The sequence below is a fragment of the Bos taurus genome, chromosome 4 (genome assembly GCF_002263795.3).
Source record: "Bos taurus isolate L1 Dominette 01449 registration number 42190680 breed Hereford chromosome 4, ARS-UCD2.0, whole genome shotgun sequence".
In the NCBI taxonomy this organism is placed as follows: domain Eukaryota; kingdom Metazoa; phylum Chordata; class Mammalia; order Artiodactyla; family Bovidae; genus Bos; species Bos taurus.
The window spans coordinates 119201285-119214750 of NC_037331.1; the positions used below are offsets into that span (position 1 = coordinate 119201285).

At 59.0% G+C, this 13466-nt stretch overlaps 1 protein-coding gene across 5 annotated transcripts in view; it reads right to left on the minus strand.

Moving 5' to 3' along the window:
* The window catches only part of PTPRN2 (protein tyrosine phosphatase receptor type N2), a 598037-nt gene that overhangs the window by 469238 nt on the left and 115333 nt on the right, over positions 1-13466 (minus strand). The window contains exons 1-2 of one of the 5 annotated variants that reach the window (XM_059886010.1): positions 2553-2920; positions 1913-2232 (exon numbers count right to left, since the gene is read on the minus strand). The exons of 3 other annotated variants lie outside the window; for them this stretch is intronic. In XM_059886010.1, coding sequence (XP_059741993.1) covers positions 1913-1925 — 13 coding nt within the window. In that variant the 5' untranslated portion in view covers positions 1926-2232; positions 2553-2920. Of the gene's footprint in view, positions 1-1912; positions 2921-13466 lie in introns of those variants that run through there. One more of the 5 variants, XM_059886012.1, reaches the window with a different exon arrangement.

The following is a 13466-nucleotide window of genomic DNA, read 5'->3' on the forward strand; positions in this document are numbered from 1 at the left end:
CAGAGGCACAGCCCTGAAGCGACGGTCCTCAGGGGACAAGCCATGCAGGCCTGAGCAGAGCTCACGGGAAAGTCCCACCGGACTCAACTTCCCGCGTGGGTGAACCTCCTCCAAGCTTTCTATCCCCAGTCCCAATGCCCTGGGGACGTTGATAAAGATGCTGATAAAGAGCAGATGACTCATCCCTTCTGGCAACGTGGACAAGAACCTGAACTCCCTCTTCAGAGGCCTCCACTCTTTGAGTCCCGTGTACCAGAAGTTGCTTTGATATGAGGTCCTGGGAGCAGCTCAGGAGACCGGAACTCCAGCCAATTCTGTTTCATCCATTATCATTAAAGCATCAGGCCCAGGGAAATTTTCTTAATTGCAGTCATGAAAATGTGCTCTGATGGAAGTTCAGCTTTGAAGGGATTTAAAAGCTAACACAAAACTACCACAGTAGCATTGACGTCTGCTTTTATTTCTTGTGGCGTTACAACCAACAAGAGCTGTTCGGCGGTAATCAAATTCAAAGACCCAGATTCACCTGGGCAAGACATACAATGTCCTGGTCAACTGAAAATCAGGTAATTGAGGCCGTACCATCATTTTTCTCAGTGATTAGAATGCCAGTCACTTCCTCTTTAAATTCCAAGTTTAGGAAAACATTCTTTTTAATTCAGCCACACTGGCCAAACCGAGAGTGGTCCCCGCCGTGCTGGGGAGACGCTGAGTTCCCCCGCTCCCCAGGAGGCCTCTCACCCTGTCCCGCCTTCCTCGTCCTCGTGCCCAAGACAGGCAGGCGCAGGGTTACACCTCCTCTGAACTGAAGGAAACTTGAGGCCGGTCTCCTGAAAACCAGAATCAATTGTTCCTGTCACAGCCTGTTCCCAAAATCAAGTGCGCTTTGAGTGGTGCGGACCGTGAGCCTCTGTCCCCAGACTGGACAGCGGCTCTGCCTGCACTTGCCGGGTGGGGCGGTGGGCCCTGCTCCAGGGAGTCTGGGCCTGCACGGCTCTCTGTTCCCAGGGCAGCCCCTCCTTCCAGCTTATCCTTTCCCATCTGGTGGGATGACCACCCGGGGCCCCTCAGACACCATCAGGGTCTGCTGCCCAGAGTCCGCTCAGATGTGTCCTTGAGATGCAATCCAGCCTGGGCCCTGGAGCAAATGCTCACTCAGGCTCAGGACTTACCATCACCTTCTGCCCAGGGGAGGTGGTGCCCGTCCAGCCCGGGGGCTGAGCCTCACGTGGTGGGAGCCACACGTGCAGCTGCTGGCATGTCTCCACAGTAGGATCTGCTTCAGGGGGATGTGCTTCAGGGGCATTACCCTCCCGCAAACGCTAGAGCCGGAGGCCGGCCTGGAGACCAGACGCGCGCAACGTGCTGTTCTGGGCCCCCTCACCCGCAGTTCCTACTTCCCCCAGCCAGCTAACACTTCATTACGGTTTCATGAGTGTGTTTATCTAGTACAACAATGTCTAGTACTAAAATCCAATAATGGGTTCCTCCGGGATGCTCACCTGCACCCTGGCCCTGCCCTCCTCCCCGGTGTTGGTGTCGACCCGCGGGCACCGAGAAAGCAGCTCCCACGTGTCTGTCATACTCTCCCAAACCAAGTAGGTGAGGATCGTGTCCACTGGTGAGCAATCTGCACTTAACGCACACAAGCAAGTCCAAGTCTTCATTCCTGGCAGCAAGCACAACCTGAGGCCCCCCCAACACCCAGCCCCCCGACACTCGACACAGACTAGATGTCCTGGGACTTAACCCGTGTCTGACACTCACACTGGAGTTAGGGCAGACCCCCAGGTCACGGCTCTGTCCCACGAGGCTGCCCGGCTTCAGACACCAGCCTAGTCCCAGCTGCAAACCGGGGTCCCCACAACTCCCTCTGACCCCCACCCCTGCCACCACAGGGCTGGTAACTCACCCGCACGACCCATGGACTCAGGAACACTGCTCACGGACGTTAGTAGTTTATCGTAAAGGACACAACTCGGGAACCACCGGGGGAGGGAGACGCACCAGGTGTGCGAGGGGCAGAGCTCCGCACCCTCGGGGCGCCCCGCTCCCAGCCCTCTCGCACTTGCGGCCCAAAGCTCTCTGAGTCATAGTCCTTTATGTGGTTTCTGGAGGTTCCATCACAAAGGCGTGACTGTGGTCAACTCACTGGCCGCTGGCCCTGACCCCACGTGCAGCCCCGACGTGAGGAGGGCCTCAGGCCCATGTGAAGAACCTACATAACTCAACCTAAAATAAGAAAGGGAGGAATCGAACCCTCACTGCTGACCGGGTCAGGGACGGACACCCCCAGCCGGTCAGAGACCCAGGGCGCAGCCTACGTGGGCTGGGGCTGCCCCAGTGCCCACCCGGCAGCCCGGGTGCTCGTGCCCTGTGGGCAAGCCAACCCAGACACCAGACGCCACCACGTGGCCATGACGCGGAAACGGAGGGTTCCTGCAGGACGCAGGCTGAGCCCTGAGCCCCGCCGCGCCCCCAACCAACCCCTCCCTGCCCGCCCACCGCCTCCAGCAGGAACCCGCACGCTGGCCTCCACACGTGTCTCCCACCAAGTTCCCAGGCCTCGTCTTGGGCCCAGGTCGCCCCCATGCAGCCCCTGCGTGCAACTGGGAAGTAACTCCTTTGTTGAGGGGGGCGGTGATCAGGGCACAGTGGGCAGCCTGTCCACCTTTCTGACCGTCCTTTGTTCCCTGACGTGGGGCGGACGCCCCTGTCCTCCAGGAGGGAGGGGTCACCAGGCAGCGTCCACAGTACTGCCTCCCTCTCTCCACCCCAGGACTCCCTGAAAAGATGGGCCCCTGTACCCAGAGGAGCCGTGGGTACTCTGATTTTGCCTAGAAAGCAGCGAGGGGCAGGCGGGCGCAGGGCCGGCGTGCGGCAGAGGCTGCGCACAAGACTGACCGCAGCCATGCCCGCCTCCCTCACCGGGTCTGCTTTCAGCCCGAACACCCGACTTCGAAAACCCTGCAGGCACTCGAGACACCTAACTGGCTATAAACTCAGAACGGCGCGCGCGCCCCAACTCCCACCTGGGAGACCGCGGGGCAGCCCGGCTTCTCGGACACACCCACCGGGGCGCCCGGGGGAACCCAGCCCCGAGCACGAGCACCGGGCTAGGTCTGCGCTCGGCCCCGCGGGGACGGCGCGGCGGGAAACAGGGCGAAACCCGGGGCTGAAGCGTTTCTCTAGAGAACACGAGGGCCCTGTCTGGGGCCTGCTGGGGTAAACGTCACTCTGGATTTCTTACTTTGGTGAATTGGCACCTTAGAATTGAAATTCTTCAAATGTAATTTTCATCAGATAAAGTTTCTTGTTTTTCAAAGCAATTCTCATGGCTTACTGGGTGAGCCTTCCAAACGGTGTAATTACTCTAATGGTGTTCATTATAACCTAATTACCTAACACTGAAAACGGTGGAATTATGAAGTGTAATTGCAACGCGCAGCAATGAAGCTCCTCACAACAGAATATCATTTACCGGCTTCTCGGAAAAGGCATGAGGTGCCCGCCACAGCCTGCCTGCTCCCCCGCCTACCACTCAACACAGTCAGACACCACTGTGGCCTGTGCCCGGGGCCTGGGTGGTAAAGTGAGGGAGTCCCGGGGACACAGGATTCACAAGAGAAAGGCAGGGGCAGGTGAGAGAAGGCCTGGAGCAATCTCCCAGGATTCCAGAATCTTCCAGAATCTTCCCGGTGCAGGGGGCAGGAGGGTCCAGCAGGCAGAGGCGCTGGTGTGCGGGGTGATGTGGCGGCCGCTGCCTGCAGGACAGGCTGGGCTGGGAGCACAGCTGCTCAGGACCCGTGAGCCCCCTGAGCCCCCTGCTCAGGACCCGTGAGCCCCCTGCGCCCCCCCTCAGGCACCGCTGAGCACCACCGCAGGGCCCCCAAAGCAAGGGGAGGAGGCAAGACAAGGTGAAGTGAGCGGACAGAGAAATTTCCCTTCTGGCGGAAGAAAAATAAAAGTCAGGGCTTCTAAATCTCTGGCAAAGTCGCTTCAGTCATGTCCGACTCTGTACGACCCCATAGACGGCAGCCCACCACGCTTCCCTGTCCCTGGGATTCTCCAGGCAAGAACACTGGAGTGGGTTGCCATTTCCTTCTCCAATGCATGAAAATGAAAAGTGAAAATGAAGTCACTCAGTCGTGTCCGACTCTTCGAGACCCCATGGACTGCAGCCCACCAGGTTCCTCCGCCCATGGGATTTTCCAATCAAGAGGACTGGAGTGGGGTGGGGCAACAAAGACTGTAGCGAGCAGACAGATGGAAGGCGCTGGGGGAGCTTCGGCAGCAAGTGCAGCCCACGGGCAGGTGCACAGACCTGGGGATGCAGCTGGGACCCTGGGGGCAGCCTGACGCCCCTAACGGCACATCAGACGCCTGCCTGCAGCCCCCTGCCACCTTTCCCGGCCACCAGGGCTCCCACACTGCGGGCGGATTCTTTACCATCTGAGCCCCCAGGGAGGCCGCTAGCGTGGAATTAATTCCACCCACCTGTGGGATTCTGGCTTGGTCAGGTGGTGCTAGTGGGAAAGAACCCACCTGCCAATGCAGGAGATATAAGAGACTCGGGTTCAATCCCGGGGTCAGGAAGATCTCCTGGAGGAGCGCATGGCAACCCACTCCAGTATTCTTGCATGGAAAATCCCACGACAGAGGATCCTGGCAGGCTGTAGTCCCCGGGGTCACACAGTTGGACACGGCTGAGTGGCTTAGCACGGGTGCCCGGCTTGGGAAAGAGGGTTGCAATACTAGAAAGAGGCCACAAGATGGCGCCCAGAAGAGGCCTTCCCCGAATCCCGGGCACAGCCGCCTACAGGAGGCGTTGCGGGGCCTCACGGGCTAGGGGAACCTGCCCGTCAGCGCCCTCCCTCCCGAGGCAGGAGCTGCTTCCCAGGGCTGCAGGGAGAGGGGGATTCAGCTCCTCCCTACCGGCTTTCACAGGGCGAAGGCAGGGCTCACAGGACCACCCAGACCCCCTGCAGAAGGGCCCAGGACAGGGCAGTTTCAAGCTCCCCGGGTGGGTCCAGCAAGTCCATGGTGAGCAAGGGGGTGGGCCACCCCCTCCCAAGCGTGTTTCACGCTCAGGCTGGCCCCAGCCTCCTTGCACGGTGACCAAGCTGCCCCAGTTCTCAGGCAGAAGAGGAGGCTGGATTCGGATCCCGGACTGCTCTGGGGACAGCCTGGGGATGCTGCTCAGGGCCACGGGTCATGGAACCGAGGGCCCCACTTCCAGTGCAGACACTGTTTCCCACTAAGACCATTTCTCTCACTTTCAGTATCAAATAACTTTTGAACATTTCTACTAAAAAAAAAAAAAAAAGCAGCAGCAGCTATTTGAAACAGAATAAAAATATCGTGTGAGGGTAATGGTGTGTTCATGTGTGCTCAGCTGCTTCAGTCGTGTCCGACTCTTTGGGACCCCATGGACTGTGGCCTGCCAGGCTTCTCTGTCCGTGGGATTCTCCAGGCAAGAACACGGGAGTGGGTTGCTGTGCCCTCCTCCAAGGGATCTTCCCAACCCAGGGCTCAAACGCACATCTCTTACGTCTCCTGTGTTGGCGGGCAGTTTCTTAAAGTAGTGGGTTTTATTTCTTCTCCTGGGGATCTTCCTGACCCAGGGATCAAACCGGTTCCTCTCGCGGCTCCTACATCTCAGCAGGTTCTTCCCCGCTAACGGCACTGTGTAAACTTTCACTTTCAAATATGCAGAATGGCCTGAAACCAGAAGTCCCCTGGAAGCGGGCACAGAAAGGGGGTGCTGCCCCCGCCTTGCGCTCCAGCCCCCGGCCAGGAAGGGGCGCCCTGGCCCTGAGGCTGGGGGCCATGGTCCTCTGACCCAGAAGAGCCTCCTGCTGTAGGCGCCCCCTGCCCCACTCTTCCAACACGCGTGAGCTCGGACTTCTGCTCATCCCCCTGCCCTGAATCATTCTCAAACCCAGCAAGATTCTGGGGGACCTGCCGCCTGCACCGCTGGCCAGGGGCGTGGGCCCTCCATGGAGGTGGGCAGCACAGCCCAATCTGACCGATCCTGCTGACGGGGGCCTGGACGCCTCCGCGGACCTGCCCCCGGAGCATGGCTGGGGCAGCCAGGCTGGACGCGAGGGCCAGTGCCCAGGTCTCTCGCGTCCCGGGACCACGCCCGCCCTCCCAGAGAAACAGTTCCTGGTGTCCCCGCCTCGGATTGGACGGAAGCAGACCGGCCCTGGGGAGCTGGGGGCCAGGACCACTCCACCCCAGCCCCGCACGTCCTGGCGATTCGCTGGGGCTCCCGGGAGGAGGAAGAGACATCCGGAACTCCCGATGCTGGCCCTGGACTCCCCGGGGGCCCGGTCCTGCCACTGGGACCAGTCGCCGTCCCTCCGAGGCTCTGCTCGGGCTGCTCCTCGAGGTCTCGTGAGGTGTTTGCAACCAAAAAGAAACAAGAAACAAACAGATCAGAAGCCTAACCGCAGAGTCACAGCAGCTACTTGAGTACAGACGCGCGAAGCAGACCGAATGAGCGCCCTCGGAGGCAAACCGCAGCCCACGCCGTCGGAAACCCGGAGGGGCGCGTGCCCGCGAGCGTGATGCGCGTGCTCGTGGTGCCCACGGGGGCGGGGCCCGGGGCGGCCACTCAGCAAAGCCGAGGCCAAGCGCTGCGGAGGGAAAAGAGGCCTCGCGGTCTTGCCGTGTGTTTTATCAGATATACAGCCCCTCAGAAACCTGACAGAGAAGCCTCTTCATATCACAACAAAACAGCAGCCACAGAAATCAATGGGGCTGCTCTGCCATCACTCAAGTCCACGTCTCTGGAACCCAAGCCATCTTGACGTCGCAATGCCGCAGAGCCCGCCGCAAACCCCATAGAAAGAGCCTCTGGCTTCCGTTAAGACCAGAGTGAGGAATGGCCCCCGTGAACCCCGGGCCTGAACCGTGGGCAGCACTGAGACCCACGAGCGAGCAGGAGACTCGGCGGCCGGCCCTCCGGCCACGAGTGCAGGTGGGACGCCTGTGTCCGTAACCCCGCGGCCCGACCAGAAGCTCGGAGCTTCTCACCACAGCGCCCGGCACACAGGCAGGGCCTGAGCTGCGCCGGCCAGGGTGGGTGTCCAGGCAGTCTGGCTCTGGGGGGCGCCTCAAACACCGGCCAACGACCCCATCCCTCACCTTCCCTCCCCGGATCCCGTGAAAAGTACCAAGGATCTGGGGTCTTCTCCCTTCGTGGGGAAGAGCTGAGGAAGCAGGAAGCCTGGCTTTCCGCCAACCTGGCCTGGGTGCTCCTCCAGCCCCTTGCCGACCTGCAGACCCATCACTGTGACGGCGCTCTTTGCATCGCTGAGAGACGGGGAATAAAACGGGAGGGCCGGAAACTGTCTCTGGGGACGGGGGTGCAGCAGGGGCCCCAGGGTTGCTGAGACGCCCGAGGCTCTGACGGTTGTTCAGAAACGTGGAGCAAGGATGGGCGGGCAGGCCCCTTCCCTGCTCAGTGGCAGGAGGCCTGGGACCTGGGACCTGGGACTCGGCTCCTCCTCTGTGGTTTCACTGTGCTGCTCCGCGCTCTTCCAGAAAAGTCCCTCAGAGCTGCCACAGAGCAGCAGACAAGCCAGGAGCTCCTTCCCTGCCCTGCACCCGCAACGCAGGCAGTGGGACCGCACAACCGGAGCTAAGGCAACGACGGGAGGGGCTGCAGCCTGGGCATAAAGCAGGGGGTCCCTGGGGCCGGGCACTCCGCTGGAAGGTCGTGAGTAGGGGGAGAAGGGCAGGCTTCATAGCCAGCCGTGCGGCTTCCCTGGTGCCTCAGTGGTAAGGACCCCCTAAGTGCAGGGGACGCAGGCCTGATCCCTGGTCCAGGAAGACCCCACATGCTGCGGGGCAACTAAGCCTGAGGGCTATGGCTGGAGCTTGCGTGCCCAGAGCCAGCTCTGCAATGAGAGGCCCACGCACCGCCAGTGGAGAGGAGCCCCGGTCACTGCAACTAGAGAAAGCCCACGTGCGGCCATGAAGGCTCAGCTCAGCAGTGGAAAAGAAATAAAAACAGACAACAGTAGATTCTCGTGTAAAAGGTATAGTCAAACACCTTGATGTATTTGAGGATGAAAGAATTGGGGGACACATGTTCACCCATGGCTGATTCATGTCACTGTATGGCAAAAACCACTACAATATTGTAAAGTAATTAGACTCCAATTAAAATAAATTAATTGGGGGCAGGAGGAGAAGGGGACGACAGAGGATGAGATGGCTGGATGGCATCACTGACTCGATGGACGTGAGTCTGAGTGAACTCCGGGAGTTGGTGATGGACAGGGAGGCCTTGCGTGCTGCGATTCATGGGGTCACAAACTCAGTCAAACATGACTGAGCGACTGAACTGAACTGCACTGAATTTTCCCATATATGTGGTTGTTTTTAATGTCCTAGTCTTTAACATTTAGCTCCCAAAAGGGGGAAATGAACAACGAAGGGGTGAATAAAAGGATGCTGGCCCTTTAAATGCTCTGGAAGTCGTTTCAGCCAAAGGGCGAGGGCCGTGTGACAATGGAGGAGGTGCAACCATGCAGGCACCTGTGCGGTCAGAGCAGCGCCCAGGGCCCCTGCATGTGGAGGACGCGCCCCAGCTTCCCTGCTGCAGTCCTGCGGGCGGCCCTGGGAACACGCACAGGGGCCGCCGTGCAGCTGGCAGGGAGCAGGTAACTGCTACTGTGCCGTTCGTCCAGGCTTCTCCCGGAAGTCGTGAGCCTCACGGGACAGTGCCGTCCGGGAGGCTCTGCCAGCTCGGCGCTGGTCCAGGCGGGAGACGGGCTCGGCTGCTTCCTGCTTCACCACTTCCTCAGAGTCCTCCAGCTTTTTTTCTTTCTCAGGGAAACGCATCCCTCAGTTGAACTTGCTGCTCTCCGCAGATTCCAGACCTGAGTTACTGCCCTAGACAGTCTGCATGTGATTAAGTAGCCTCTATCTGGGTCTTCTGTGGAGAGACATCACATTAGCACCTCCCAGGCAGTCCTGTAACGACTCTGATCTCTCTACTGTGGCTGAACCACGGCTCCCTCGGCACGACCGAGGGGCTCCCAGGAAATAGCAGCGTGCCTGAGCTTGCCTGTACTTGGGCCTTTGCATCGACATTTTGCAAACAGGTCCACGAACATTCTCAAAATTTTCACCTCTCGTGATGGCAGACGTAATTAAAGCACAGGGTACTTCCTGAGATAGCACGCAGCCGCCCTTTCCAAAAGCCTGCTGCCATGAGCGCCGTTCCCTACAACACGCCTTAGGCCCTGGGGCCAAAGTCAGGTTAGCTGGTAACCTGTGCAAAACAGAAGAGAAGCTTCCCTCCTGAAGCCTCTCCCGAGGCACAGCCAGCTGATGGCCTCTGCCCGACGCCCGGCCAGCGACCCGGAGGCTGTCTGTGCGGACGGGCACTGAGTCCCCGTCTTCCTCCCTCCACTCCACACATGGGAGCAGGTCTACACCTCCACATCCTCTCCCATCAGACAAGCAGGGACCGGACCCTCCTCCACCACCTGGTCACCGGGCCGTGGCCTCCACCCCACTGGCCCTCCCGGGAGGTTATGTGACTGTGTCCTTTCATTTCCGTCCACCTCAGCCCTCCAAATGCCTCACACGTGCAGGACTGGCACAGGGCGCCATCCAACATGGAAAGACAGCTCCAGGGATCTTGGAACGCTGTCGCAACCACCGCCTGCACCCCGGGCCCCTGGACACGTGCAGCTGGAAGGGCTCTATCATGGGTGCCATGGGCCACCGCATCTCCTCTTGATGGCGGCACTGCTGCTGCTGCTAAGTCACCTCAGTTGTGTCCGACTCTGTGCGACCCCATAGACGGCAGCCCACCAGGCTCCCCCGTCCCTGGGATTCTCCAGGCAAGAACACTGGAGTGGGTTGCCATTTCCTTCTCCAATGCATGAAAGTGAAAAGTGAAAGTGAAGTCGCTCAGTCATGTCCCATCCTGGGCTAATTTCAGGGTTTGCAGCAGTTGAGCAGAAGAGAGTTGGAAACCTGCGCCAAACAGGAAGCAGCCACGGGGACGGAGCAGTTCCCAAGGCCCAGCCTTGCAGGGGTCGTCCCTGGCCCTCCCCAGCGCCCACAGTGGGGGCTTCAGTCCTTTACCGGACAGACCGGAGGGTGACTGAGGACACAGTGGCAGCCGCTCGTCCTGGTGTCTCTTGAGATAGGAGCCAGCCTTCCCCACCCGGTCTTCTCGAGGCCACAAAACCTCATGCCATGGAGACTCCAGGGCCAGTCAGCTGCCTCGTCTGCTGCTTGCCCTTCCTCCCAAAGCACGTGACTCTATCTGCATGTGTTTAAAAATACTCTGAGGTTGGACTGAAAACCAGCTCCCATCAAACCAGAATGGATATGGCAACCTTGTCAAGACATTATTTTTACTCCCAAGAAAAGTTCACAGGCTCTCCCTGTTCCTGTCACTCAAGAGAGGCTGAACTGACTTTCAGGGAAAAAAAAGAGGCTACTTTTGGGCAAAGACCAAATGAGCATTTTTTTCCATCTGGCGCACAAATGGGAAGTTGAGATTTTTGGTTTCAGGGGCAGGAAGGCTGAGAGCTGAGCGAGAGGAAAAGATGCACGCGCATCCAGAGTCAGAGACGTGAAGGCCGCTGGGGCAGCTTACGTGTCCTGGAGAAGCCAGATGACACCCCAGAACAGGACGGGCCCGAGTCCCAGATAAGGAGGCAGGGGGGCGGCCCCAGCCAAGTCCACAGACCAGGCGGCTCAGAGAGCAGAGTCGCAGGTCCTCACTCCGGGAGGCCGGCCCCCAGGGGCCTCGGCCCTGGGCTGTCTCCTCCCCTGTCCTCACACGGCCAGCCCTCCTCTCACACACCCTGTCACACGGGAGGACGGCCACTCCAGGGACTCGCCTCAACACGTCACACTTGCCACAACCCTGCTTCCAAGTGTCAGTCACGTTCTGCAGGGCCCAGGGTTAGGGCACCAACAGGCAACTCGGGCACAGCTCAGCTGGGACGGGACCGCAGCAGGGGCGTCTCCAGTGTCTCCTGGCCCCACGCTTCCCCCCAAGCTTGGGGGACCCCGGAGACCTCCCGCCCTCTGTCCCCACACACCCCCACCTCGCGGGATGGATGTCCTTGGTAAGACGGCTCAGGAGTTTGGGCAAGACGCCCAGGAAGCTATCACGGTGCGTTTCTCGATGTGCCCACAGGAGGCAGAGCATGTTCAGCTCTGCAACGGGACAGACCTGCCCCAGCAAAGGCTCAGATGTTAGAACTGGGGCTCACAGGGCTCCAATCACAGAAATCCAGCGAAGGGCCTCTTAGCTAAACAAGCCAATGACACAAAAGCAGGGATTTCCTTTCGTGTGCAATTAAAAAAAATAATCACGGGGTGTGACCTAGAGCAGTCCTCCTCCATCCTGACTGGGCGTGGGAATCCACCAAGAATGTTCGTAAGGATGTACAGGCTGGTTAGACGAGGCCCTGGGTGCCGAACCCAGGCTGCCAGGCAGTTCCCTGGGCAGCAGGTTTGAGAAGCAGGGGCTAATAGTAAAAACAGTGCACGTGAGGCCCCGACTCCAGAGGGGGATCCATGTGGCACCAAGAGTCCACCTACGTGGACCAGCTGGGTGGGGGCGCCGCGGCAGGCCGGGGGTCAGACGGGCCAGCACTGCTCAGAGGAGACCCACCCACCAGTCCTGCGATCTGACTCCACTGGATTCCCCAGAGTTCGAAAGCTGGTTATAGGATAACACACTGGAAAAATCAACAGCTGTGGGAAGAGAGGAAGTGGATATTTGCTTTACCTCTTAGGTTAATATAAAAGTTCACCCAATCAAGGTAATAACGTTTTCAATGGTCAGTGCTCAGGGAAAGTCGCTCAGTCGTGTCCAACTCTTTGCGACCCCACAGACGACACAGTCCATGGGATTCTCCAGGCCAGAATACTGCAGTGGGTAGCCTATCCCTTCTCCAGGGGATCTTCCCAAGCTAGAGATCAAACTAGGGTCTCCTGCATTGCAGGCGGATTCTTTACCAACTGAGCTATGAGGGAAGCCAATTTTCAAGGCAGGTTTAAAGGCACTAATTACACTATGACTTCATCTCTAGGAACACTCAGGCACCTCCCACAGGGAAGACAGGACACACAGACGCAGGGACAGAACACTGGAGTGACCCAGACCTTCTTGCTGATCACCTGTGCCCTCTGAACTTTCTAAGTTAAAAGGCATCACCGTGACAATAAGAAAAATTAATTCTATAAAAATTACTTACTCAGAATGCACTGCCCCGCCCCCAAAGTTTTAACGTCAGCTTTAGTGACTATAAATGTGGTGCCCAATGCTCGGCAAGGAGGGCGGTGGGCATCAAGTGTTAGATGCCAGAGCCAAGGCCGGGTGTGGCCGTGGAGGTTTCGCAGGCTTTGACTGTGAACCACGGCTTGGTCCTGAGCCTGAGGTCCTAATGAAAACCTCCGCAGAGCTGGCCTGTCCAGCACAGGCCTCTGGAGGAAACGCTTGGTCAGTGCTTGTTCAACAGGGACACAAAAGGAGCTGCAGGCATGTGACCCGCGGGAATCGGCAGGTAACAACCCACAAACTGCAGGGATCTCTAATGACGAGGGTTTACCTGCACAATTCTCCCCACTGCAGAGTGTGACTGGCCCAGCTGTGCAGTGCCAGTATTTTCTGAATGTGCAGAATTCACTTTTCTGAACTCCACCTAGTTTGTACTCTGTCCATGCCTGAAAAAGTGAAACTCCTCTGTGGGGCCTCACCCTGGAGAGCCTGGAACCCTTTCCAGTAGCAAAGCGGGGAGGCCGTGTCCTCCGGCCGAAGATGCCAAGGCTCTGAGATGTTCGACTGAAGTGGAAACGGGACAGCGGCCTCTGACAGGGGGAGGCTGGTACCCTGAGGGCTGGATGCCCCCTGCGGCCCCAGGGCGGCCTCCATGGAGGCCAGGCTGGCACCCCGCTCTGAACGCCTCGCTCACCTGATGGCCTCCTGCGGGAGCCTGGACTCGTCGCCCAGCTCCCGTCCCGCCGCGGCGTCACAAGCCCAGTCTCACCCGCCATCCTGCTGAATGAGCAGCCGCCACCTCCCACACTCGGCTTCCGTGAGAACCTTCTGGACGCCCCTGCCCTGGGGTCTCTGTGAGGTGTGTGTTTCAGCTAGTTTTGTTTCTCTAGCCTGACATCAAATGGAGCCAAGTTCCGAACCAGACAGACCAGTGCCTTCAGGCAAATTACTTCACTCCCGTGACTGTGCAACGTGGAAAGGTATAAATATGTGGCGGACAAAGCACCCACCGCACAGAGGCTCACGCACAGCAAACGCTCAGCCGCTGGCCCCGCAGGACACACCCCCACAGGTGCACACCCTGCGGCTGTGAGTGAGGGCCCTGGAGTGAGAACTCCTGGAGGGGGGGTCCCCTCTGCCGAGGTTGAAGTTCAGACACAGACCTCCAGACCCAGATTGAACCACCCCGGCCTGA